This window comes from Muscardinus avellanarius (assembly GCF_963383645.1).
Source record: "Muscardinus avellanarius genome assembly, chromosome: 6".
NCBI lineage: Eukaryota > Metazoa > Chordata > Mammalia > Rodentia > Gliridae > Muscardinus > Muscardinus avellanarius.
The window spans coordinates 2,291,652-2,315,230 of NC_137791.1; the positions used below are offsets into that span (position 1 = coordinate 2,291,652).

The 23,579-nt window shown below is 39.9% G+C and overlaps 1 protein-coding gene across 1 annotated transcript in view; it reads left to right on the forward strand.

The window, feature by feature from the left end:
* Window positions 1–23,579, forward strand: part of AFG2A (AFG2 AAA ATPase homolog A) — a gene marked incomplete at both ends in the record, with an annotated part of 166,898 nt that overhangs the window by 1,827 nt on the left and 141,492 nt on the right. Inside the window, 8 exons of the mRNA XM_080697828.1 lie at window positions 912–1,033; window positions 2,081–2,238; window positions 5,408–5,466; window positions 6,646–7,290; window positions 8,411–8,540; window positions 8,801–8,857; window positions 10,871–10,994; window positions 12,677–12,932. Of these exons, the coding sequence (XP_080553954.1) occupies window positions 912–1,033; window positions 2,081–2,238; window positions 5,408–5,466; window positions 6,646–7,290; window positions 8,411–8,540; window positions 8,801–8,857; window positions 10,871–10,994; window positions 12,677–12,932 (1,551 nt within the window). The remainder of the gene's footprint in view (window positions 1–911; window positions 1,034–2,080; window positions 2,239–5,407; window positions 5,467–6,645; window positions 7,291–8,410; window positions 8,541–8,800; window positions 8,858–10,870; window positions 10,995–12,676; window positions 12,933–23,579) is intronic.

Genomic DNA, 23,579 nt, shown 5'->3' on the forward strand with positions numbered 1-23,579 from the left:
CCCTATTTCAAAATAAAGTAGGGCTGAGGGTTTAACTCAGGGATAGAATGCCCCACTACCAAAATAAATAAATGGATAAATAAATACATAAGTAAATGAATAGGTTAATAAATAGGGGACCACTTGGCTACAGAGTGGAAAAGGAGTAAGAAAGGGAACAAAATGGGAAACAGGAGTCAGCTAAAAGGCAGTGAGAGCAGGACAGGTAAACGGTTACTGGGATTGAGCTGGAGCGGCCAGGTGTGAAGAGAGGGAGGGAAAGCATTTCAGTGATTAGCGTTCAGGACCGTTCTGTGGTGGATGCGTGAGACGTGAGAAGGAGGTGTCCTGGATGACTCCCAGGTTTCTGAGTTTTGTAATGTCAAAATCCAGTAGGGCTAGGGTTTATTTTGCTGAAGAAAATAAGAGCTCATGAAGTCAGTCCTGATAATATTTTTGAGAAATCAAAGAGAAAGAGGTATTGTACAGTTTTATTCAAAACATGGCCTACACTGGGCATGGTGGTGCACACCTGTAATCCCCGTGCTTGGGAGGCTGAGACAGGAGGATCGCACAGGTTCGAAGCCAGCCTCAGCTGCTGAGTGAGGCTTTCAGCAATTTAGTGCGACCCTGTTTCCAAATAAAGTGTAAAATAGGTCTGGGAGTATAGCCCGGAGGTAGAAAAGCCCCTGGTTTCCCCCCTAGTACTGCATGCGCGCGCGCGCGCACACACACACACACACACACACACACACACAAATGTGACCTACAAACTATTTTTTACTGGTTCATGATAAATATGAAAATAAGAAGTATATAGATTATATTATTGCAATTGATATAATCATTTTATGTTATTTATTCCAAAAGACAGCATGCTTTAACTTCAGTTATAAGGAGTACAAAATTAATTTTCTATTTCTTCATAGTAGATGGCAAAGTTCCGAAAACATTCCAGAATTCTCTTGTCCATCTTGGACTCAACACTATGAAGTCTGCAAATATATGTATCGGTCGACCAGTGCTGCTTACCAGTTTAGATGGGAAGCAAGAGGTAAGAGCCCTTTTTATATTATTAGTTTAGAAATATTTGAGATAGAATTATGATGTTTATCTTTCAGGGAATGACAAATATATGTTTGTATATGTATAGACTCGCTCTTTGGTGCATGGCTTCTCAGGGGTCATACTGAGAGAGGCCTTTCCTTCAGGGACATGATGACACATACCCTTTGGCTCTATTTCTTCAAGCCTGTTGGTTATATTTCTCTGCAGAAATGTTATTTGGGGGTTAGCAGGGCACCTGCTCTTGATACAAATATTTGATCATTTCTCCTGTTTTCAGCTGGTCCTGTCCGTGCTGCCATTCTTCATAGCTGAGACTCACACCCAGACCTTCCTTGGATTTGCAGTCGTGTGGCTGGCTTTCTCCCCACTCCAGCCCTGCCGCTGCTATGGCTTCCTCTCTTGCTCCTCTCTTCCCCAGGCATCTAGAAGTGTTTTGAAATTACTTGTCTCCTGATGCCACCCTTCCCCTTCTTTATGTCATTCTGGTCTTACTGTGTGCTTCTAAAGATCCTTTTCCATGTCTTGTGGAAGAGAGGACCATAATACATGATGTCACACCAGAAACCTTTGATCTCTCCCTGAACGTTTAATGTCATGAGAGTCTGGTTTTGGGGAAGCTCTCGTGCTCTGTCTCTATTTCCTGGATGTAGTTTAAGTTCCAGGCAGGATGACTTTACAGATTTCTTGCTTTCAGTGTTTTATTCATTTTCTCCTAACCACCTGTGGTATGTTTGTCTCTTTTCCTGACTCTACTGTTTGAATCTCCTGCCATCTTCACTGTGAGCTCACTCCTTGTTTTCACAAAAGGATGTAATATTTGTTAAAATAACTTATATTTTGTGGACCTGAGTATTTTATTATATTTTTTCTAAGTGCAACTTTTCTTAACACAATTTGGGTCAGATTATGACAGCTTTAGAGTAGGGACTGTGCTTTGCTGGTCCAACTGCTTCCCTGGGCCTAGCTAGCCTCCTGCCTTACAGTTGATAAGGAGCACTGGTTCTCTAACGTGCTTACTGCTCTGTCTGGACAGGTGTACACAGCGTGGCCTGTGGCGGGCTTCCCTGGCGGCAAGGTGGGCCTGAGTGAAGTGGCCCAGAAGAATGTGGGAGTGCGGGCTGGCGACGCCATCCGGGTGCAGCCTCTTGTGGGTGCTGTGCTGCAGGCCCAGGAGATGGACTTGGCCCTGAGGTTTGGTTCTTTTCTTTGCTGATTGTCTGGATCAGTGATGCCCTGTAGAGATGTGAGAGTCACGAACAAGAGTCCACGTGTCATTTTACATTTTCTAGTAGCCATATTTAAATAGTAAAGAGAAATGGGTAAATGAATTGTAACAGTATATATTATTTATCTAGTCTGTGTAAAATTTTATTTTAACATGTATATAACATGTATAACATGCAAAAGTTACTAATATGTTTTCATCCCTTTTTTTCAAACTTGTCAAAATCCAGTGTGTATGTTATAGCACATTTCAGCTTGGATTACATATGTTTAGTGTTCCACGGCCACACGTGGGATTAGCTGCTCCACGAGACATTATAAGCTAGGTGAACATGATGTGACTACGGGCCAGGCACTCTCATGTCCCGTGATTAGAGTGCACTCTGACTCCTAGATGAAAGGAATTAGTACTGATGAATTGTTAGCAGTGTTTTTCATTTTGGCTTGCAGTGTCATCAGGACATTTTACCAACTCTAAGGAGTTGTAAAGAAGGGAATAGCTTACTGTGAGTATACAAAAAATAAGTTTTATTTAAGAATGCTCCAGCAAAGCACCTGATTACATGTGTTACTGTTATTCAGCTTAGAAAAACAAAGGGTCATTAATCTCAGAGTTGTAAGTGTTCCTTCACTGAAGGCTAACTGAGTCAACCAGCACTGAGGTGTACCACCAGCCTTTTGGATAGTCCATATCAGATAGGATTTTGACCTAGTTTGCACAAATCTTCATAGTTTTGGGAATCTGTTTACATGTAAGAATCACAAACCATTTTCTAGTCATCAGCTTGAGTTTAATTTTTTTTCTCTCTTAAAATTCCAAACTTGAATTTTGGCACATTTCAAGCAGATTAATCATCCCATTATGTCTGTAAACAGTGCTAAGGTAATCAGTTGGTTGAATTTAGCAACGACTATAAAATAGTCTAACCACTTGAGGGCGCAGCAGTCTTGGGTCTATACAGGGCTACATATTTTTTAAATGGAATCTTTGCTTTTAAACTTTTATCTTTTAAAAACTTATATTTTAAAATACGGCCACAGAATGTAGACAGGAAAGTTAACTTCCATTTAGTAAAATCAATAATTTTAATCTGCTTGCATTTTTAGTTGAAACTGAAACATTTTATTAGTAATGTTGGAGCTCCTTCTGGTGGAAATACTTTTATCTGCACCCATTTTTTTAAGTGCAAAACTGGTTTGAGTACTTCTGCTGTACTTACATGTATAAATATCTCTCAGAGGTTAATGAGTAAAACAGTTTGAGCCTAGTTTAATTCAGAACTGTATATCCAGAGTAAGTGTAGGCATTTAAGGAGATATGCAAGATTTCCTCAGTAGTTCACATACGTGCCTGGTTCATGAAATTCTCTTCCTGTTCTGTTTCTTTCCTCACTCTCCAGAGAATCAGTTGTCATTGTTTATTTGCAGTACTTATCATTAAAGTCACTTTGTGCTATTAGCAAACACGGAACCATTGTTCCTGGGGAAAATATATACCTAGGTATGCATATCTTAAATAGATTGTAATCGCAAATTTTGAAAGCAACTCATTCTGGAAACTATTTCCTGTGGAGGGTTAGAGGCATCATGGACCTGCCTGGGCCTGGGTCGGGCGCCCTCCCTGCAGGGCCTCAGGCTGGAGCTCCTTGCCCTGCACCACACACCCCTCCACCCTCTCTGTCCTCCATCACCTCTGGATGGGAGCCGACGTCGGGAGGCAGGAGTTGCTTCATTCTGCCTCGCCTGACAGCATGGATGTTGGCGACCCCAATGTTTTGCTCCTCTGGTAATAACCAGTAGTGACCTTTAAATACTCTTATATTGACTTGGGTAGAAATAGTGAGTAGGTGGATTTGCAAATGTAGCATCCATGGGTAATTAGGATTGATGATTCGAGAAACAGTTTAGATTTTGAGCACATGGGCTTGTTGATAAGCCTCTCCTTGCACTAACCTGTATTTGCCTGCGCTGGTCACTGACAACTGGACAGCTGTCATTCTTTCTGCTGCTTATACACAGCGTACTTAAACATGGAGGAGGGAGAAATGCTCGTGTTTTGACACCTGTTCAAGGGAAGGCTTCCTCACAAGTGCTGGGGTAGTTAGGCATGCCTTCTCCGTGCCCCCAGCAGGCAGCTCTCCTGGAAGACAGTTATCGTTGCAAAGAAGGGATCCTTTTTCTTTCTCATAGTCTATTTTTTCCAGGTTAAACTTTCATTGCAGTTATTCTCACTTTACCCTGCTTCTTCTTCAGGTAACATACTGTATAGGACCTAATTTTCTTGAAGGGATAAGTTATAAATTATACAAAAGAAATGGAGTCAGCTATAAATAAAAGCCTTTCTCTAAGCTAGGCAGAGTCGCAAAAAGAGTGATTACTTTAGAATAGTGCCATTTAAATGTCTTTAACTATGACACAATATATTTCTATGATTTACCATATACATATACCCGTAGATTCATATACATGCATGCATGTATATGTGTATGTGAAAAAGTAATGTTTTACAAAGCAGTATTTATTTACCCTTTCTGTGTGTAGTGTTCTCTGACATTTCTTTAATAAATTTTTTAAAGTTTTTTTTAAACTTTAATAAGAGTCTGACATGGCTTTTCTTTTCTTTTTTTTTTTTTTTTTTTTGGCGGGTTTGGGGATGAAACCCCGGGATATTTGACCTCTGAGCTACATACCCTGCCTGTTTTTTATTCTTTATTATGAAACAGGGTCTCACTAAGTTACGGAGGGCCTCACTAAGTAGATGAGGCTGTCCACGAACTGTGATCCTCCGGTCTCAGCCTCCCAAATGCTGGGATGACAAGCGTGCGCCACCACGCCCGGCTTGACGTGAGGTGCCGGATGGGTCTGACAAATTATTTAATGACACTAACGGATAGTACCTTATATTTTGAAGAATACTGATTTAGGCCTCTAAAACAGCAAATTGCAAACGATACTTTCCTGGCTATAAGAAATATCTGAAAAGTTTAAGTTATTTCGTAATTGTATAAGCCTCTTCTTCCTTAGATTGCAAACTGTTCTTTTGTTTAGGGCTTTTGACCATAACTGTGTTTATCATTTTATACCGCAGTGAGTTTCTGGTGTACCTAATGTTGATTTTTATCCCCTTTTTTTATAGTGACAAAGATAGGGAAATTAATGAAGAAGAACTGACTTCTTGTATTCTCAGAAAACTAGGTGAGACTAATATTTTAAATCGTTTTCTTAAAGTTTAAGCAGCAAGCAGTAGCAAAGTATTTTTGAGGTCTTATAAACATAATTGCTTCCTTTACAATAGTTTAAAAATTAGTCCCCTCAATGAATTAATATTTTTTTGAGGCAGGACTGTATTACTTTTCTCAGCAAATTGAGAGTCTACGTGAAAAAGTCAGACTTTTAACCTTTGCGCTTTTGCTCCTCCTAGTGAGAGACATTACGTTGAGTGTTGGTTTAGGCGTCCATTTTATGGGAGCTTATTGGCACACATAAGCACACATTGCTGGCTGTTTATGGATGGGCTTGATAGACTCTTCGAGCTCTTGAGTGTAGAGAATTTGAAAGAACCATCTTTTCTGTCTATAGCTAAGGCTATATCACAAGGAACTATTTGTCCTCTGCTTTTCTCTTTATCCTTTTTGCTTTTCAGATATGCTGGAGATCAGCCCCAAGGGCCTCATGTATGATATGCAAGCATTCTACCAGTGAGCTTATATGCTTAGTCCTTTCTAAGATGGTTTTTATTTTGAGAAGAATCTCATTGAGTTGCCCAGTTGGCCTCACTTGAGATTTTCTTTTTTTTTTTTTTTTTAAGGTTTAAAGAAGTTTATTAAAAGATAGAAATACAGAGGATAGGTACAGCTCCATACCAGACTGGCATGGAGGGGTGACTCGAATGAATACACACTCACTTGAGATTTTCTGCCAGCCTTCGTGTACCTGGGATGATAGGCCTGTGCCACCACACCTAGCAAGGCCCTCTTTTTTCATGACAAAATTTACTTTGTTAGTACACTTGGCTTTAATTTAGTCTCTTCAGTTGTAGCTTAGGTAACAGCAAGTAAGTTGCTATTGAAACATTAAAACTGGCCAGGCATGGTAGTGCATCCCTGTAATCCCAGTACTTGGAGGTTGAGACAGGAGGATTGCAGGTTTGAGGACAGCCTTAGCACCATAGTGAGACTCTGACCTACCAAGACCATTTCCAAACAGAAGAAAGGGCCGGAGGTAAGGTCCAATCCCCAGTACCACACATACAAAAACAAATAAAAACCATTAAGCTGATAGTAAAATTGTACTAATGTGTATTTATGAGACTGATGCGCTACCTATTGCGTTAATGAGGCACCTCTAACGTGTATTTAATAAATTGTTTTCTAGATGGCAAGATTGTTTTACCAGGCAACTTTCTGTATTGTACCTTTTATGGACGACTGTGCAAATTACAAGTGTTACAAGTGAAAGGGGCAGATGGCATGATATTAGGAAGACCTCAGAGTGACTCAGACACGGACGCCCAGGGAATGGCCTCTGAACGATCCCGTATGGAAACCAGTAACCAGGACATATCCTTCCAGCTAAGCCAGCTGGACCTGGAGGAGCCCAGGAGTCCAGCTTCAAGAAGTACTCCTTGCAGGCCTGCTGAAGACAGAAGCATAAGTAAAGCTAGGGACGTGTCACTGGACGGGGCACAGAGCGTTGGAGATGGCGGCGGGCTGGAGTTAGAGGAAGGCTCCGGTCTTAAATGTAGTTTTGAACCTGCCAGAGAAGGAAGTAAACAGCTTGTCAATGAAGAGGGACTGCTAAAGTCAGCCAGCCCTGGAGCAATGTGCAATACAGATACTTTCTATTTTATTTCTTCCACAACAAGAGTCAATCTTACAAAGATCCGTACAAATTCAAAAGAGCAAGATGGCCTAATCAAAGTAACTTATGACATGATAGGAGGCTTAAATAGTCAGCTGAAAGCAATTAGAGAAATGATCGAATTGCCTCTCAAGCAGCCTGAACTTTTCAAGAGTTATGGTATGATATCTTCACTTTATTGTACCCAGAAGTATTAAATTCAAACTAAAAAGCAGTCGGCCAGTTTTGTCTAATGGTGGGCCACCCTCTATTTGTGCCTTTGTTTTCTGAATGAGCGGTAATGGTATAAGGTGTTAGTTGCTTTGGGAAATGCCAGTGCAGTGAAGTGGGCCATTCTCTGCTTGGACTCCGGGTTGTAATGTGTATTGGTGGCAGCCTTGTCTCGCAATAGCATATAGCAAGTTGTTTGTATCGGATCTATATTTTGACTTCATAGGTAGCTGTAATAACTAAAGTAAATCAAGCACTCACATAGGTTGGATGACACTTTGTTAGGAAATGTAGCTGTATGCTGATCTCTGCATTGAAGCAAGAAGTTATGGGAGTAACTTGACTAGCAAACACAGCTTCCTCTGGCTGGTTGCTGCCCAGATCCTTTGTAATATTTGGTGCACTCCATCTTTCTGTTTATTTCTTCATGAGTCTTTACAAAAGCAGTCCTTGGGTTTATAATTTGTGGTAATATTTTTATCTTCTGCAAGATGACTAGTAGGAAGGAAATCGGGATTAGTGGCTTTTTTTTTTTTTTTTGGTGGTACTAGGGTTCCTGGAAACCCTTCTACTTCCGGGCTACACTCCCAGACCTATTTTTTTATATTTTTATTTGGAAACAGGGTCTCTTAAGCCAGCGTGGCTGGCTTCGAACCTGCGCAATCCTCCTGTCTTCGCCTCCCAAGCACGGGGATTACAAGCGTGCACCACTACACCCGACAGTGGCTTGTTTTATCTGTGCCTGATGGCTGGCTTTGTATTTTGATTACTGAATTGTGCTGTGTGGAATGTGGCATGGCAGCAGTGTGGACATTGCCCTAGTGGGGGTATCCAGTATTTTACCAGCATCCCCTGCTTTGTGGTCTACAGATAGAAAGGAGGTGTCATTGCTGGGAATCAGTTTTGGTATGACTAATACATCTCTTCGGAGGTTGGGGAGAAAATCTTAGTCTTTAATTTTGTGATGCAAAATTAATTTACATTCATAACTCATATTTGAAGATGTGACAGCCTTTATAAGAATCCTAGTAATGTTGAATTCAGTGTTGTATGCTTTTTTTTCTTGTAGGAATTCCAGCCCCTAGGGGCGTGTTACTTTATGGCCCTCCAGGTACTGGGAAGACAATGATTGCCAGAGCTATTGCTAATGAAGTTGGAGCCTATGTTTCTGTAATTAATGGTCCTGAAATTATAAGCAAGTAGGTGCATGACTCACTCAACTAAGCTTAATATTACTAAATGGACTTCTCTAATGGTGCTTTTAAAAATGGCAGCACAGTATTCTGCCTAGGCATTTCATTCCTTGGAATAGTTTGAATTTCTTATGTTAATATATACAAATTAAATTTGGAAAGTAATTTTAAGTATTGTAGAAATATTCAAAAAGTTAGACTAGCTTTTATAAACAAAGCTTTAAGCACTAAGAAATGGTCCTTAAATGTTTTTTTATTTGTTACAGATTCTATGGTGAGACTGAAGCAAAATTGCGTCAAATATTTGCTGAAGCCACTCTACGGTATTCTTCATTTTTATTTTTTGTGGTACTGGGGATTGAATCTATCCTATCCCTGAACTATACCCTTAGCCCTTTTTATTTTTTATTTTGAAGTAGTGTCTCACTGAGTTGCTAAGGCTGACCTTGAACCTGCCATCCTCCAGTCTCAGCCTGCCAGGTGCACCACCACACCTGGCAGCTTCTTTATTTTTTTGTTTCAGAACTAATGATCAAAGCTATTTGAATCAAAGTAGGAGAGTAACACTTTATACAAAGCATAAAGAGTTACACAAAAAGTAGTGACAGCTCCAGGAGTAGATTATAGATTTACTAAAATTACGTATAATCTGCTATCTGATGTTGTTTAGGAGGTTTGACGAATGAGTAATTAAAGTAGGTAAGAAGCAGTTAAAGACAGTGCTGTGTGATGAGTAGGAGGCATTAAGATACGGGTCTGGGTTTCCTTGGATTGCCTAGGCATGGCGAGTGTATTGAGTGTGTTGGTAGGTAGTGTTTTTGAAGGCTTGTCTTCTTTGTTACATCATGTTTCAAAGGGACAAATCTTTTGCTTTTTAAAAGTTATTATTTTTGAATTTCGGCTACATTGTTGTATTACAGTATTAGAATAGGGTTCATAAATGGTCTAATATTTATAACTTGGCTGTATATTTACTACTGTTTTGATATATCATTCTTTTTTATTAAAGAACTGTCATTTTTACAAGTTTTTTTCTTTTTTTGGTGCTGGGATGGAACCCAGGGGTTTCCTACCCCTGGGCTATGCTCCCAGACCTATTTTATATTTTATTTGGAAACAGGGTCTCACTAAGTTGCTGAGAGCCTCACTAAGTAGCTGAAGCTGGCTTTGAACCTGTGCGATCCTCCTGTCTCAGCCTCCTGAGCGCTGGGATTACAAGCGTGCGCCAGCATGCCCGGCTTGGTTCTTATTTTTTAATAATAATTCTTTTTTCTTTTTTTCTTTTGATTTTTTTTTTATTGGTACACTCTAGTTTCACATTATAATGTGGATTATATTACCAATGGCATACATTCACACAGTACTTGGTGCCCTCATTTTAAATGTTTTTTTCCCCTCAGTGGTAGATGAAATAAGCAGTTTGTAGTCCTAATACCAAAAATTTGAGAATGTGATGTACCTTACTGTTTAGTATGTTTTTAATGTTATGTTGACGGTAGTTGTGGTTTCTCTCTTGAGAGAATTCGTCTTTTTTTAAAGTGTGTGTGGTACTGGGGATTGAACCCAGAGGTGTTGTCCCACTAAGCTACATCTCTAGTACATTTTTTTTTAAACCTACTTTTGGAGTAGTGTCTCAGAGCCAGTCTGGTGGTACACAGTTGTAATCCTAGTACTTAGGAGACTGAGAAGGGAGGATTACAGGTTCTAGGCCAGCCTTAGCAGTTTAGCAAGGCCCTCAGCAACTTATTGAGACCTTGTTTCAAAAACAGAACAGGGGCTGAGGGTATAGGTCAGAGATAAAACACTCCTGGGCTTAATCCCCAGTACTACCAAAAGAAAAGAAAGTCTTAGTAAATTACCAGATGTTGGCCTCGAACCCGAGATCCTCCTGTCTTAGCCTCTCAAGTACTGGGGTTACATATGCATCTACTGTACCTGGCAAAATTTTATGACAGAATTGGTCATATTGAAAGTTCTTTTATTAGGCTTAAAGAAAAGGCGTTTATAGTTTTTAGGTTTTAAACCTACTTTTGGAAATTTCTTACCTTAGCTTCTGAATTGATCTAGGTTAACAAGTTAGTGGGCATTAGCGAGTTCTACCGGGCAATAAACTCTGTCAGTACTCTGCCTTTCAATGAGGGCAGTAGGCTGTAATGTGAGTTTGGTGAGTTGAAGAATTTTGGGCTAGATTAGGTTGTTTAGCTTGACATACTAATGCTTTTGTATGCAATACTATGAAGTAAATTCTAAATTTGGTATGTTGTGTTTGAGAAAATTGAACTGAAACTTAGAATTAAATGTAAATTAGAGATTTCATTTTACCTGTTTGTTTTTAGGCACCCATCAATTATTTTTATTGATGAGCTAGATGCACTTTGCCCTAAAAGAGAAGGAGCTCAGAATGAAGTAGAAAAAAGAGTTGTAGCTTCACTCTTAACACTGATGGATGGCATTGGCTCAGTAAGTATAGCACTAGTATCTGTGTAGGAAGGGGTTGCTGCTTAGTAATATTTGTTTAGGAGCAAAAACTACTGAGTGTGTCTGCGTCTTTGGGTATTCTAGGATAAGGGAAGCATCAAGCATAGATACTAGGGTAAGACTCAGAAAGTCATTTGTTTTGGTAGATTACTTAGAAATTGCTAGGACAGTGTAACCTGGCATATTTGTCTAGCATGTTAAATAATTATAGCATGGTGAATTTCCTTTGTGATAGGTTATATTAACTGAGGCAGAAATCAATTAGAAAGATTTAGCATTCAGTTTTAGGAGATATCAGAATATTTCATGAGTAAGATTTATTACTCATGTAAATTGCTTTTCAGGCTTTGTGCTAGGTAAGTGAAAGAGAATAATAAAAAATGTGTTAATATAACTCATTCTTACTACCAGATTCTGATATTGTGTATTTTTGCATTAATAAAAATGACATACTAATTATGAAAGAAGAACTATTATCAACTGCAATGAAGAATTCTCTTAGAGTCTTAACATCTTTTAAGCAGAAAAATGTACTTCATAGGCGCGGTTGTAAATAACTGAAGTTCTTGGAATCCTATTTTAGAATCAAAATAAATTTTAGAAAATATGTAGTCCTGTGCCCCCTTTTGCACAGTAAAAAATGAGATAGAGTTTTTAGTTTTATTGCCTACTGGTAGACACTGAACATGTGAAAATTGTGTGTATGCGTGGCATTCAGTCAGGAGGGTGTGAATTGTGAAGCACACCGTAACTCCGCCCTCAAGGCAGATGCAGATCGCCACATTGTGATGGAAGAGCTTGGGGCAGAGGGATGCCTGGAAGGCTCAGTTTGGGAGGTCTCAGTCTCCCACAGAAGCTGCCATGGACTGAGGCTCTTGCCTTTCGGGGTGGGCTGGGCAGACACAGCAGTGTTTTAGGCTGAAAATATATACGGGGCCCTGTCTGGTTGTAAATTCCTATTCCATAGATTGATACTAGTCCATGCACTTTCTATTGTGCATTTAGTGTAAGTGATTAGGTTGAGTCTTCTGGAAATCATACTCCAGTTGTGCTGCTCTCCAGGAGGTAACTCTTGGGTCAGCTGAATAAAATACTGGGTAATGTGTACAGGTGGCTGGTCTTGATTACAATTCTTTATCATTTATTCTTAATACCACTTTCAGAAGGAAAATTCCTTAAGTGTGCAAAGGTGACCAATACTTGGATATTGATTATGTTATGTATATTAAAATATAAAATAAAACTAAAATTGTAAAGAATTAAAATTATAAAGAAAACAGTTCATTCCTTGTTGTATGTGAATAATATATAGGTCATAATCTTTGCTTCTAAGTTGAGGAAGAGACAAAACAACTCTACAGTAGAACTTTACATTTTAAGTTAAGATGGTAGAAGCGAGAGAAATATTGTTTATAATAGACAGCGAGGTTAATATTCGAAAACTTTGTAGGGGGAGGAGCACTTCGGCTAAACTTTAAAAAGTATGTAATAAAAACAATGGATGTGTAATAAAGTCCAGTTATAAACAAAATTAAATAATTGTAGGTAGAGGTTAGGACTCAATAGTCTGGATAGTTCCATTCATTCTTGTCTGTATAGCCAGTGTCTGCCTCTTTTTTTTTTTTTTTTTAACTTAAAAAAATCTGTAATTTTTATCTTACTAGGAAGGAAGTGAAGGACAGGTGTTAGTGCTTGGGGCCACAAATCGCCCTCAAGCATTGGATTCTGCACTCCGAAGACCTGGACGATTTGATAAAGAGATTGAGATTGGTGTTCCTAATGCTCAGGACCGGCTAGATATTCTCCAGAAACTGCTTCAGAGGGTGCCCCATGTGCTCACTAAATCCGAGCTGCTGCAGCTGGCAAACAGTGCTCACGGATATGTTGGCGCTGACCTGAAAGCCTTGTGTAACGAGGCAGGTGAGTGAGTGGCTGTGGCGGGTCCGTGTCAGTGGCAGAACTCGGGCTTACTTACATACTGACAATTTACATCTGATTTCTTAATGAAAAAATTTCTGATCACACGATATTTATTGGAAAATCTTAGAATATTCAGAAAACTACAAAAGATACAAAAGTTGCTTTTAATTACTACTTTCTAACATAACCACTCACTCCTACAGCGTTAATATTTCTAGAATTCCTTGTTTGGTTCAATCCCCAGCACTGTCCCCTGCAAAAAAGGAGTACTATTATTAGTGGCTAGTAGGGAAGATGTGTGCGGTTTTGAGTATATTATCTGAGTAATAGTGTGTGTGGCATTATTACTATCATTCAATTTACTTTAGTAGCAAAGTAAAATTTAAGGACAGTGTATCAGAATCTTTTGAAGAAATATTTCTTTCTTGGTGGTACTAGGGTTCCTGGAAACCCTTCTCCCTCTGGGCTATACTCCCAGACCTAATATATATATATATTAGCTTCGAACATGCTTCGAACATGCGTGATCCTCCTGTCTTCGCCTCCCAAGCGTGGGGATTACAAGCCTGCACCACCACACCCAGCTTTGAAGATATATTTCTAAAGGCAGCAGGTTTTGAGGGAAGGTTGGCTAGAGCTGCTCTTAAACTCAGGCTTGTGATCTTAGACAAGTTCTTTGCCTTATCTGAATTTTAGTTTTCTCCATTTCTAAATTGAGGTAGCTACGGGTAGATGACATTTTAGTGTCCTTACCCCTGGGACGTTCTCTGGAGATGAGGAAACACAAGACCAATGAGAAAGGAGGGAGGACTGGAGGAGTAGGCGAGGCGAGGCAGAAAGTAGCAGGGATACTCAGCGATCTGCTAGATCCGCCCCGGCCCCAGCACTCACCTTCATACCTGCGGCCCTTCTGCCTTTCGCAGTCTTTACTCGCTGTTTGGCTCAGTGACTTACGCAGTTAGTTGGAGATTTCTTCCACAATGCTCTTAGAAAACTGTTATAATGCAGACTATTCAGATTGTGAAGTACACTGCATTTTTTCATTATAACAGTTTTCTAAAATTTTACTAAAATTTGAACTTGAATAAGTTATAAATGACTAATAGGCTAAGGCAAGAGGATTGCGAGTTTGAGGTCAGCCTTAAACCCTGTCTCAAAAAATAAAGAGGGCTGGGCGTGGTGGCGCACACCTGTAATCACAGTCCTTGGGAGGCTGAGAGAGGACTGTAGGTTCGAGGCCAGGCCCATCAATTTATCAAGGACCTCAGCAGCTTAGACCCCATTTCAAAATAAAAAATAAATTAGGTCTGCGGAGTATAGCTCAGGGGTGGCATCCTCTGGGTTCAGTTCCTTGTACATAAAGAATAGAAAAGGGCTGAGTATGTAGGTCAGTGGTAAAGCACCCTGATGTTCAATCCTTAGTACTTAAAAAGGAAAAAAGTGTTAACAGTGTGACTCAGAAGTAAGTTAGGACAACTCTGAAGCTGTAAACCTCTGAAGTATATCCTCCAGATGCTAGAGAATGGGCACAGGTGTACCCCAGGCATTGGACCTACCGTGCCATCGCCATGTGCCGTGCCTGCGTGAGCGCAGGAAGAGAGCCCCATCCACGCTGACATTTAAGTCAAGAGGGGAACGTAGAATGCTGCATCTGCCTTAATTTAGAGGCATTAGTAGGGATAATTTGAGTGGATGGCAGTCTTTTAAAATAACAGGACTAGTCAATTTTGAACATGCACCTCTTTTAAAAACACGTTGAGTTTCTTCAGGCAATTGGAAATAGCCACAGTCATTATACTGACTGTAGAATTACACAGAAAGTAATAATCATCCTTTTGTATAAGGAGTCATGGTAATATCTTAATATTTAGAGGCAATGTTACTGACTTTTTATGTATAATACATGCTCAGAATTCGATCGATTGTATTGTATTGAAGAAAAGTGATCTGGGAAATAAGTGTGACAGGGCACACATGATTCCCCCAGTCTTCTTGTTAGGGTGAAAAGTATCTGTGAATGGCAGAATTGCGTTGGGTATAGGTTCTGAACCCCTGTTGGGGTTTATCTGTTTCTTTCCTTTATCCCTTTAGCAGTCCCTGCTTTGTGCTGAGGGAGGAGGGATCCTGCTACCTTCATAGATAGCAGTGAGCAAGTGGTAAGTGCTGTGAACCTCGAAACCCGGGACACAGGCTGCCCTAAACAACTGCTGCTGTTTCCTTTGAACCTTTTGTCTGGTCTTACCTTCCCAGGGACAAGTGTTCTCTCCTGGCCTCTGATGGTGAACTTTTAACTGCCTTTTGTGTTTGAAGTGCGTGCTTTCTGGGCGGCGTTTCTGTTTGCCAGTGGGTGTGCTGGGCCTTAGCACAGTGCTGGTGCATGTGCTCGGGCATATCTGGGTGGTTAAGGCACTGAGACCAATAACAACTGTCTATTTCCAGGGCTCTTTCTGGATATGTAAGTTAATTCTGCCTCTTTCTGTTCTTCTCACAGGGAGGGCTTATTTGGCATTTTTGGGGGTGTGTGTGTGGTATTGATTGGGGACTGAACCTACTAGGGCCGTTTTTTTCCTCTGAGCTACATCCCCAGTCCTGTTTTATGTTTTATAAACAGGATTTCAGTAAATTACAGAGGGCACCACAAAATTGCTGCAGCTCTCCATGATCATGCAATCCTCCTGTCTCCCAAGACATATTCTTAGTCCAGAATGAATCGCTTAAAACATGGATTCTAAAATTTTATGATGTGTCAGAACCAACTGTAGAATTTAATAAAACACATTGGTGGACCCCACGCTCAGATATTCTAATTTGGTCTCTGCTGGTGCCTGAGAATGTTTATCAGGCGCTTAGGTGATGCTGATGTTGCTTGTCTGGGCACCCCATTTAGGGAGCCTTTGGCTCTAGGTCTGGGCACCCCACTTAGGGAGCTGTTGGCTCTAGCATCTGTTCATTTTTAACAAGTGCTTAGGTGATGCTGATGTTGCTTGTCTGGGTATCCCACTTAGCCCTTGACTCTAGCATCTGTTCATTTTGTATTGAGATTGAACCCACTGTGCTCTGCCTCTCAACTGCACTCCATCCCTGTTTTGTGTTTTATTGTTTTGAAGCAGTCTCGCTGAGTTGCTGAGGCGGCCTTGACCCTGCAATCTTCCTGTCCCAGCTTCCTGGCAGGACGTTGATTTTTAAGCTTCTTGGGCATCAGGCTCACCTGGGAAGTGGCACTCAGAGACACTAGTCTCACCACCTGGGAAGTGGCACTCAGAGACTCTAGTCCCACTCGAGTCCCCCTCAGACTTGGAACACAGAGGGAGAGGACTGGGTTTATCATCGTTTGTACTTTGGGTTTACAACGGTTTGTAGTTTGGATTTGTAATAGTTCCCAAGTGATTTTGGAGCAGCCACTCCTGCTCTTGCCCTTGAACAGGCGTTTGAGTCATTGATTAGGTGAGGGGCCCTCCCAATGTAAGCATAACGTAAAAAAAAAATTATAGGGCTTGTAAAAACAGTTCTGTTTTCTATCCCATGGACTCTGTAGGGCCATGTGGGGCGCAGGGATTTAGATTTCTTTCTTTCTTCCTTCCTTTCTTTCTTACTTACTTACTTACTTTCTTTCTGAGAATGGAACCCAGGGGCATCCTACCTATGAGCCCCAGCCCTATATTTTATTCTTTTTTTTTTTTTAATTTTCGGGGTCTAGGGATGGAACCCAGGGGCATTTGACCTCTGAGGTACACCTCCTGCCCTATTTTTTATTCTTTATTTGAAACAGTCTCACTGAGTTGCGAAGGGCCTCACTACATAGTAGCTGAGGCTATCCAGGAACCGTGATCCTCCTGCTCAGCCTCCTGAATGCTGGGATTCCAAGCCTGTGCCCCACGCCTGGCCCAGGAATTTGGCTCTCTAACAAGCTTGCTGCTGCTGTCAGTGCTGCCTGTCAAGGGCTGCACTTTGGGATGACGTGTCTCTGCCTATCAGCTACTCAGTGTTTGAGGATTCTCAGAAGCTGACTTCGGTAACTGCTAGGAACAGGGTACGATGCTTTATTTCTAATAAAGTTGAGTTTCTCCCAAAGTTTTTATGTATAGTAAGGTCCTGTTTCAGACTATATCATATAACTTTCCCACTCAAGGAGGATATGTCCAAATTTGTCTTATAAGTATGTGTAATAATTCTGAGTGAAACTTTAAAGTAGGGAAACTTCTGGAAGATAGAAGAGCTAGGCAAGGAAGCACTTAAGAATTAACAATTGAGAATAAGAAGAAACAGACACGTATTTTTCCTAGAACATTTGCTTGTTGTGATGTGGGGACCTGTGTGTTCCTGGTGTACTTTGTGTGTTGGCTCTGATTGAGTGTTTACGCTTCCTGGGCTACCATGAAGTGAAGGAAGCTCTGCCCTCTGTATAAAAGTTGTGCACATATACTCTGTAATAACAGGAACCCAAGGGATCCCCACAGAACTGCCTTTCCTGCTTTTTTTTTTTTTTGGTGGTACTGGGATTCCTGGAAACCCTTCTACCTCCGGGCTACACTCCTGTATATATATATATATATATTTGAAATAATATATATTATTTTATATATATAATATAATATATAATATAATATATAATATATGGGATTATATATAATATAATATAATATATATAATAATATATATTATTTTGAAAACAGGGTCTCTTAAGCCAGTGCAGCTGGCTTTGAACCCGTGCGATCTTCCTGTCTCCGCCTCCCAAGCGCGGGGATTACAAGCGTGCCCGCCACGCCCGGCTCCTGTTTGTTTTGTAGTCTACAGGTTATTATTGGCAGGCTAATAATACAAAGATCCCTATAGGCCATATGCCTCTGGTGCGTGCCTTTCGAGAGGGCAGATGGTTTTCAGTCATGCTTTGTAAGGCTGATAATGCATCTTAGGCAGTGTGCTCACTCAGCTTTTCTGAGCTCTTGTTCAAGTATTACTACATGAGTCTTTTAACTTTGTTCCCATATGAATATGAATGTTAGATACTACAGTAGTGTTGCTTTCAACAATTGAATCTATTAGCTGAGCAGACAGAATGTTGTTGGGTGAGAAACTTATTTTTAAATGCTGTTTTCTTTATAATTAGTTCTTAAGCTAGAGTGTGGCTTGATGTGTCATGACGTGTCCAAAGACCTAATGCTATGCAGCTCACCTTTTTAAGCATAGAGCAGCTGCAGTTTGAAATGTTTTATCTCAAATGGACAAGTTGTTTACAAGCTAGACTCTGACACATCCTCACATTTAGTGTCTGTGTTTGTATTCCTTATGGGATTAGGCTGCCTCTCTAATTAATTACCTGCATGGCCTTTTATTAATTCCCTCAAAATTTATAATGCTTTAAATTCGCAACGTAGATAAGCATACTGTACTTTGGAAAGCATGAAATGTTAATTATGTAGCAGTGACATGAATTATATAAACTCTGTTAAATGTTAGAGGATGCTTAGCAACGCTATTTTCCAAATATAGGGATTTATTATAAACGTATCCTTCTAAGGTTGTCTGTGCCATTTCAGAAGAGTGAATGTAAATAGAGCTTGATTTCTTCAAGAAGTGGACTTGGTCATTTTGTTTATAGTAAAAGGAAGTATTTGCTTCACATCTCTTTAGGATTTATCTTTAGCATCCTTGTTGATTACACATCATTTCAACATGTTCATACCAAATCCTGGGGTCTTGATAAGATAGCATCACAGAGCAGGAAGAATCAAAATTCTTATTTAAACAGTCATTTTGTCATTATAGCACTTAAATGGGTTTAGTAACAGTCCTGAGTCTGATTACTGTAACTTTTCTTGAGATGGAAAATTTTATGTCTTATCCAGAATTCTGAGATTATTTATAGCTTGTTAGCCCTCCCTTCCATCAGCTTATTTTAACAGGACTCTGGAGCATCTCCTGTGTACCTAACAGTGTAGTGCTAATGAAGTGTTCTCTAACATTTTTCACTATTTTTAAAAAGTCTGTCAATGTTTTTAGATTCTAACGTAGAGTTGAAATATGGATTCTGTAAAATTTCAGTTTAAAGTCAAGTCCAGGGAAATAGTGGAATTTACTAGAAAGCTTATGGTAAGATCTAAATTCAAGCACTAGATTTACATTATCAGAGACATAGGGTAAACCATGCAATCTCGGAGCTCCTTTCTTACCAGCTAAATAGGGATAACATTATGTCTTCTTAAGATTTCTTATGAGTTTGAAAGTAGAACCTAGAAGCAATGCTCATGGTTTTAAAAGGACTTTGAAAATTGTCATTTCGATTTTCTTCCCTTTGTTTAGGGAAAACTACTTAAACATTCTTGTTTGTTTTAAATTGTATTTTATGTACAGCATATTCTTGGTTATTCCTAGTATTAGACATATCAGGAAATTGGCAGACTCCTCTACGTGCTAGAGTAGTTTTTTTTACGGAATCTGGATCAGTAAAAGTCTTGGCCATCCCTAAGGACATGTAGACCATGTGTACATCTGGTTTGCTTTGGGGACCTCCTTGACTGACCGGCCGCACTCGGGGCCCTCACCCCCGCAGGCAGCATTGTGTTCTTTAGCTCTCCACGTCAGAAGTGGAGTGAAGAAGTAGGAATACGAATTAAATTGATGAATGCCTCACGACTCACTCCAAATGCATTTCATAAGAGAACTCATGTTTCTTATTGTACCTGGAGAAATAAACTAATTAGGCAGAATAATATAAGACAACGATTTTCTCTCGTAACTATATGTGGTGATAGGTGTTACTTTTGTGATTTTGAGATTTACTTTTTATACCTGAATATTATGGATATAAGAAATGATGTTTTTGTCAGTTTAGGGAATGTTTTAATATTATTTTTATTACTCATTTGGTGCTGAATGGTTTGTTTCAGAAAAACAGATGGTAGGTAGTTTTGATTCTGTTTAAGTTCCAACTGACGTATATCATTTACATTGCTATTGGAAAATTTTTTTGAGTTATTTTGCCAAGAGTATAAAAGTATAAAACTTGAAAAAAGGTTTACTTTCTAATTAAAACAATCACAAAAATAAAACCAGTCTATTTAAATAAAAGTTATTGAATGTGATATTTTTTTTCTTTTTTTTTTTTTTTTTTTTAGGTGCTGGGGATGGAACCCAGGGCCATTCTTCCTCTTAGCTACACCCCCAGCCCTATTTTTTATTTTTTATTTTTGAGACAGCGTGTCTCTGAGTTGCGGAGGGCCTCACTAAGTAGCTGAGGCTGGCTGCCAACTGCGATCCTCCTGTCTCAGTTCCTGAATGCTGCAAACATCTACCACCATGCCCGGCTTAATATGGTATTCTTGATTCTTTTTTCTTTTACTCTTCTGTCACATTTTGTCAGTTGTTTTCATTTGTTCATACTTTGACCTTTTGAAAATTAAAAAAAATTAAACGTATTGCAGTTCAAGTCGTCAACTCTTGGACTTCTATCCAGGCCTTCTTCCTGACTACCCTCCTTCTCACCCCACATCTTTCTCTATTGGTTACGTCATATCGCTCTAGGGACTTTGGCAGGTTTTAGAAGAGAGGAGAGGTCTGGGTTAGAGAGAAGAACTCGAGATTCTCGTGAGCTGTGTGGTGACCGGAGCCATAGGAGCGAACGCGACTGCTGTGCACGAGGGAGTAGAGTTCACTTATTTATTGAGCCAGGTGCTGCAGTAGGTGCTGAGACTACCTGAGAGGAGAGGCCAAGCTTGGGCCTCTCCTCGTAGAGTTCAGGATGTTTTCAATGCAGGTCAGCAGTAATTACCATACAGCCTGTTGAGTGGTAGGCGAATGACCAGGTAGTTACTTGGGGTAGACAGAAAGGTTTGGGGGAACACCACTCTTCAAAGGTTGGGCTTTAGTTTACAAGATCGGGTATAGGAGACTGAGAAGTGGCCACAGAGAGAGCGCAGAGAAAGTGGTGGATATTGCCTTAGATTGTGCTGCATGCTTATTGCTTCTCTCTCCAGATACAGCAACGAGAGATGGGAAACGGGAGGTTTTCAGGGAGGAATAACAGTGTTAACATGAGTTGAGTGCTTGCATGTTGGTCACTTTAAGCACCTTACATGAGTAGCGCACTTCTTCCTTGCAGCAGCTCTGTGAGGTCATCTTTATTTTGCAGTTTAGAGATAGAATTCCATTGCGCTCGATCCCTAGTATCAAAAAAATCATACAAGAGATTCTTTTTTATTTTTGAGAATATAAACAAGATCGACAAACCCTTAGCCAACCTAACCAAAAGGAAAAGAGAGATAACCTAAATTAAAAAAAGAAACAAGAGAGATATCACCACAGCTGCTGCAGAAATCTAGAGAATCAGCAGGACCTATTTTGAAAATTTATATTCCAGCAAATTGGAAATCTAGAAGAAACTCACAAATTTCTTGGCTCATATAGCCTATCTAAATTGAACCAAGACAATATAGAAAACCTTAAAAAGCTAGCCATGGTGGTACATGCCTGTAATCCCAGTACTTGGAAGCTGAGATAGGAAGACCACAGGTTCAAAGTCAGCCTTAACAATTTAGGCACTCAGCAACTTAATGACCTTATTGTTATTTTCTTTAAAAGGCTGAAGTGTTACTCGGGTAAAATGCTCCTGGGTTCACTACGCACACACATACACACACACACGAGAAAACTTAAAACAGAGCATAACATCAGTGAGACAGAAGCAGCAATATAAAGCCTCCCAATAAAGAAAATCCCAGGGTCTGATGAATTCCCAGCTGAGTTGTACAAGACCTTTGAGAAAGAATTAAGCACAGCACTCCTGTGATATAGAAAGTGGTGGAATACTCCCAAAGCCAGCATCACCTTGATACCAAACCAAATAAAGACACTTTAAGGAGATAATTGTAGATCAATAATACCCTTGAACATAGACTGCAAAATTCCTAGTTTTTTGTATCAGAGATTAAATCTAGTGACATTCTATCTCTCGGCTACACTCCCACCACTTTTTTATTTTTTATTTGGAAACCGGGTCTCACTGAGTCGCTGAGGTTGTCCTTGAATCTGTAATCCTCGTGTCTCGGCCTCCCAAGACTTTTAATAGCTCTCAGCTCACCCAAAACTTTTTAATAAAGTACTAGCAATACATTTTCATAACCTCATCAAGAAGATAGTGCCGTGTTTTTCCAAGCAACTTTTAAAAGTGTAAGAGGGTTCAGAAAAGACCTGGCTCCGTGTCCTGTTCTGGATCACAGCAGTCACTTGTAAGAGAGGCAGAGTGAGGGCCACCCCCCCTCCTAGGTGTTCTCTTTGACTTGATTCCCACTCGTGAGCCTGAGGGTAGAAGTGTGCCAGTGGAAAATCAAGTGACACTGGCCCTCATCTGTACTCAGCACAAAGTTGAGAGTATGAAACTCCAGACAAAACTTATTTTCTAGAGTTCTGACATTTTGAGGAAGGTACACTACAAAAAAGGACACTCCTATATTTGTTAAACTTTTAGTCCTCATAGGCTTGTTCATCTTTTCCAGTTCAAACCTGAGACCTAGATGCCCATATTTTGTTCATTATTTGTTAGTTTCTAATGAAGGAACCTAATTTCAACCTCAAAATAACATTTAACAAACACAGTTTTTGAGTAGGATTGTAGTAAAATTATAGGATTCCACATAGACACGACAAGGTGCTTGTTGATTGCATCTGGAGCAAATGGTTGTGTGTGTGTGTGTGTGTGTGTGTGTGTGTGTGTGTGTGTGTATACTGGGGTTCCTGGAAACCCTTCTAGCTCTGGGCTACACTCCCAGACCTATTTTATAGTTTTTATTTGGAAACAGGGTCTCTTAAGCCAGTGAGGCTGGCTCCTAACCTGTGTGATCCTCCTGTCTCCACCTCCCAAGCGCGGGGACTACAAGCGTGCGCCACCACGTCCGGCTGGAACAAATGGTTTTGAAGATCCTGAATTCAGAATTTTGTCCCAGAGTGGTTACATGTGGGTATTGATTTGGAACGCAAGGGGGAGCAAGTCATATAGTTGAAAGAACCCGTGGATACCAGGCTGCCTGAAGTGGTTTGTCTTTTTACCCTTCCTTGTGTCTTCTTTACCATTCTCAGAATTTTAAGAGAGCAGTGGAAAATAAATTAATGAAAACAGAATGATCCATCTGTTATTTAATATGCCACACCTGTTTTTTGTTTTAAAGTTGTTTCTCAACAACATGAAAGTATTGCTTCTGTATTTGTTAAAAAGTCAACTTCCACCTTAGAAAAGGAAATGTCACCGACATCTTGCTCTGAGCTGTTTTCATTGGTAATGCACATGTCTTGCATCTTTTAATTAATTGTCTTCTGGTTTTTGAAAATTTGTCTATTTTTAAAAATTTAATCTCTTGGTATAAATCCTAGTGTGGCCGGAGTAGAAATATTTGGCTTGTAAATTAAATTTAGATCATAGAATCTTAAATTGTGTCATGAGTGAGATACTTGTGGAAGGCACTGGTTTTATGTAACACCACACCTGAGCTAGTGGCAGACCTAAACCTGCAGGCGACAGGTCTGTTAATATAATCATTCCATTGAGCTCTAGTTTTTGCAGCTTCTGATAATATCCTTAACACTTAATTTGTTTCTTGTTTTTTTTTTTTCTTCTTCTTCTTCCTTTTTTGGTACTGGGGATTGAACTCAGGGACA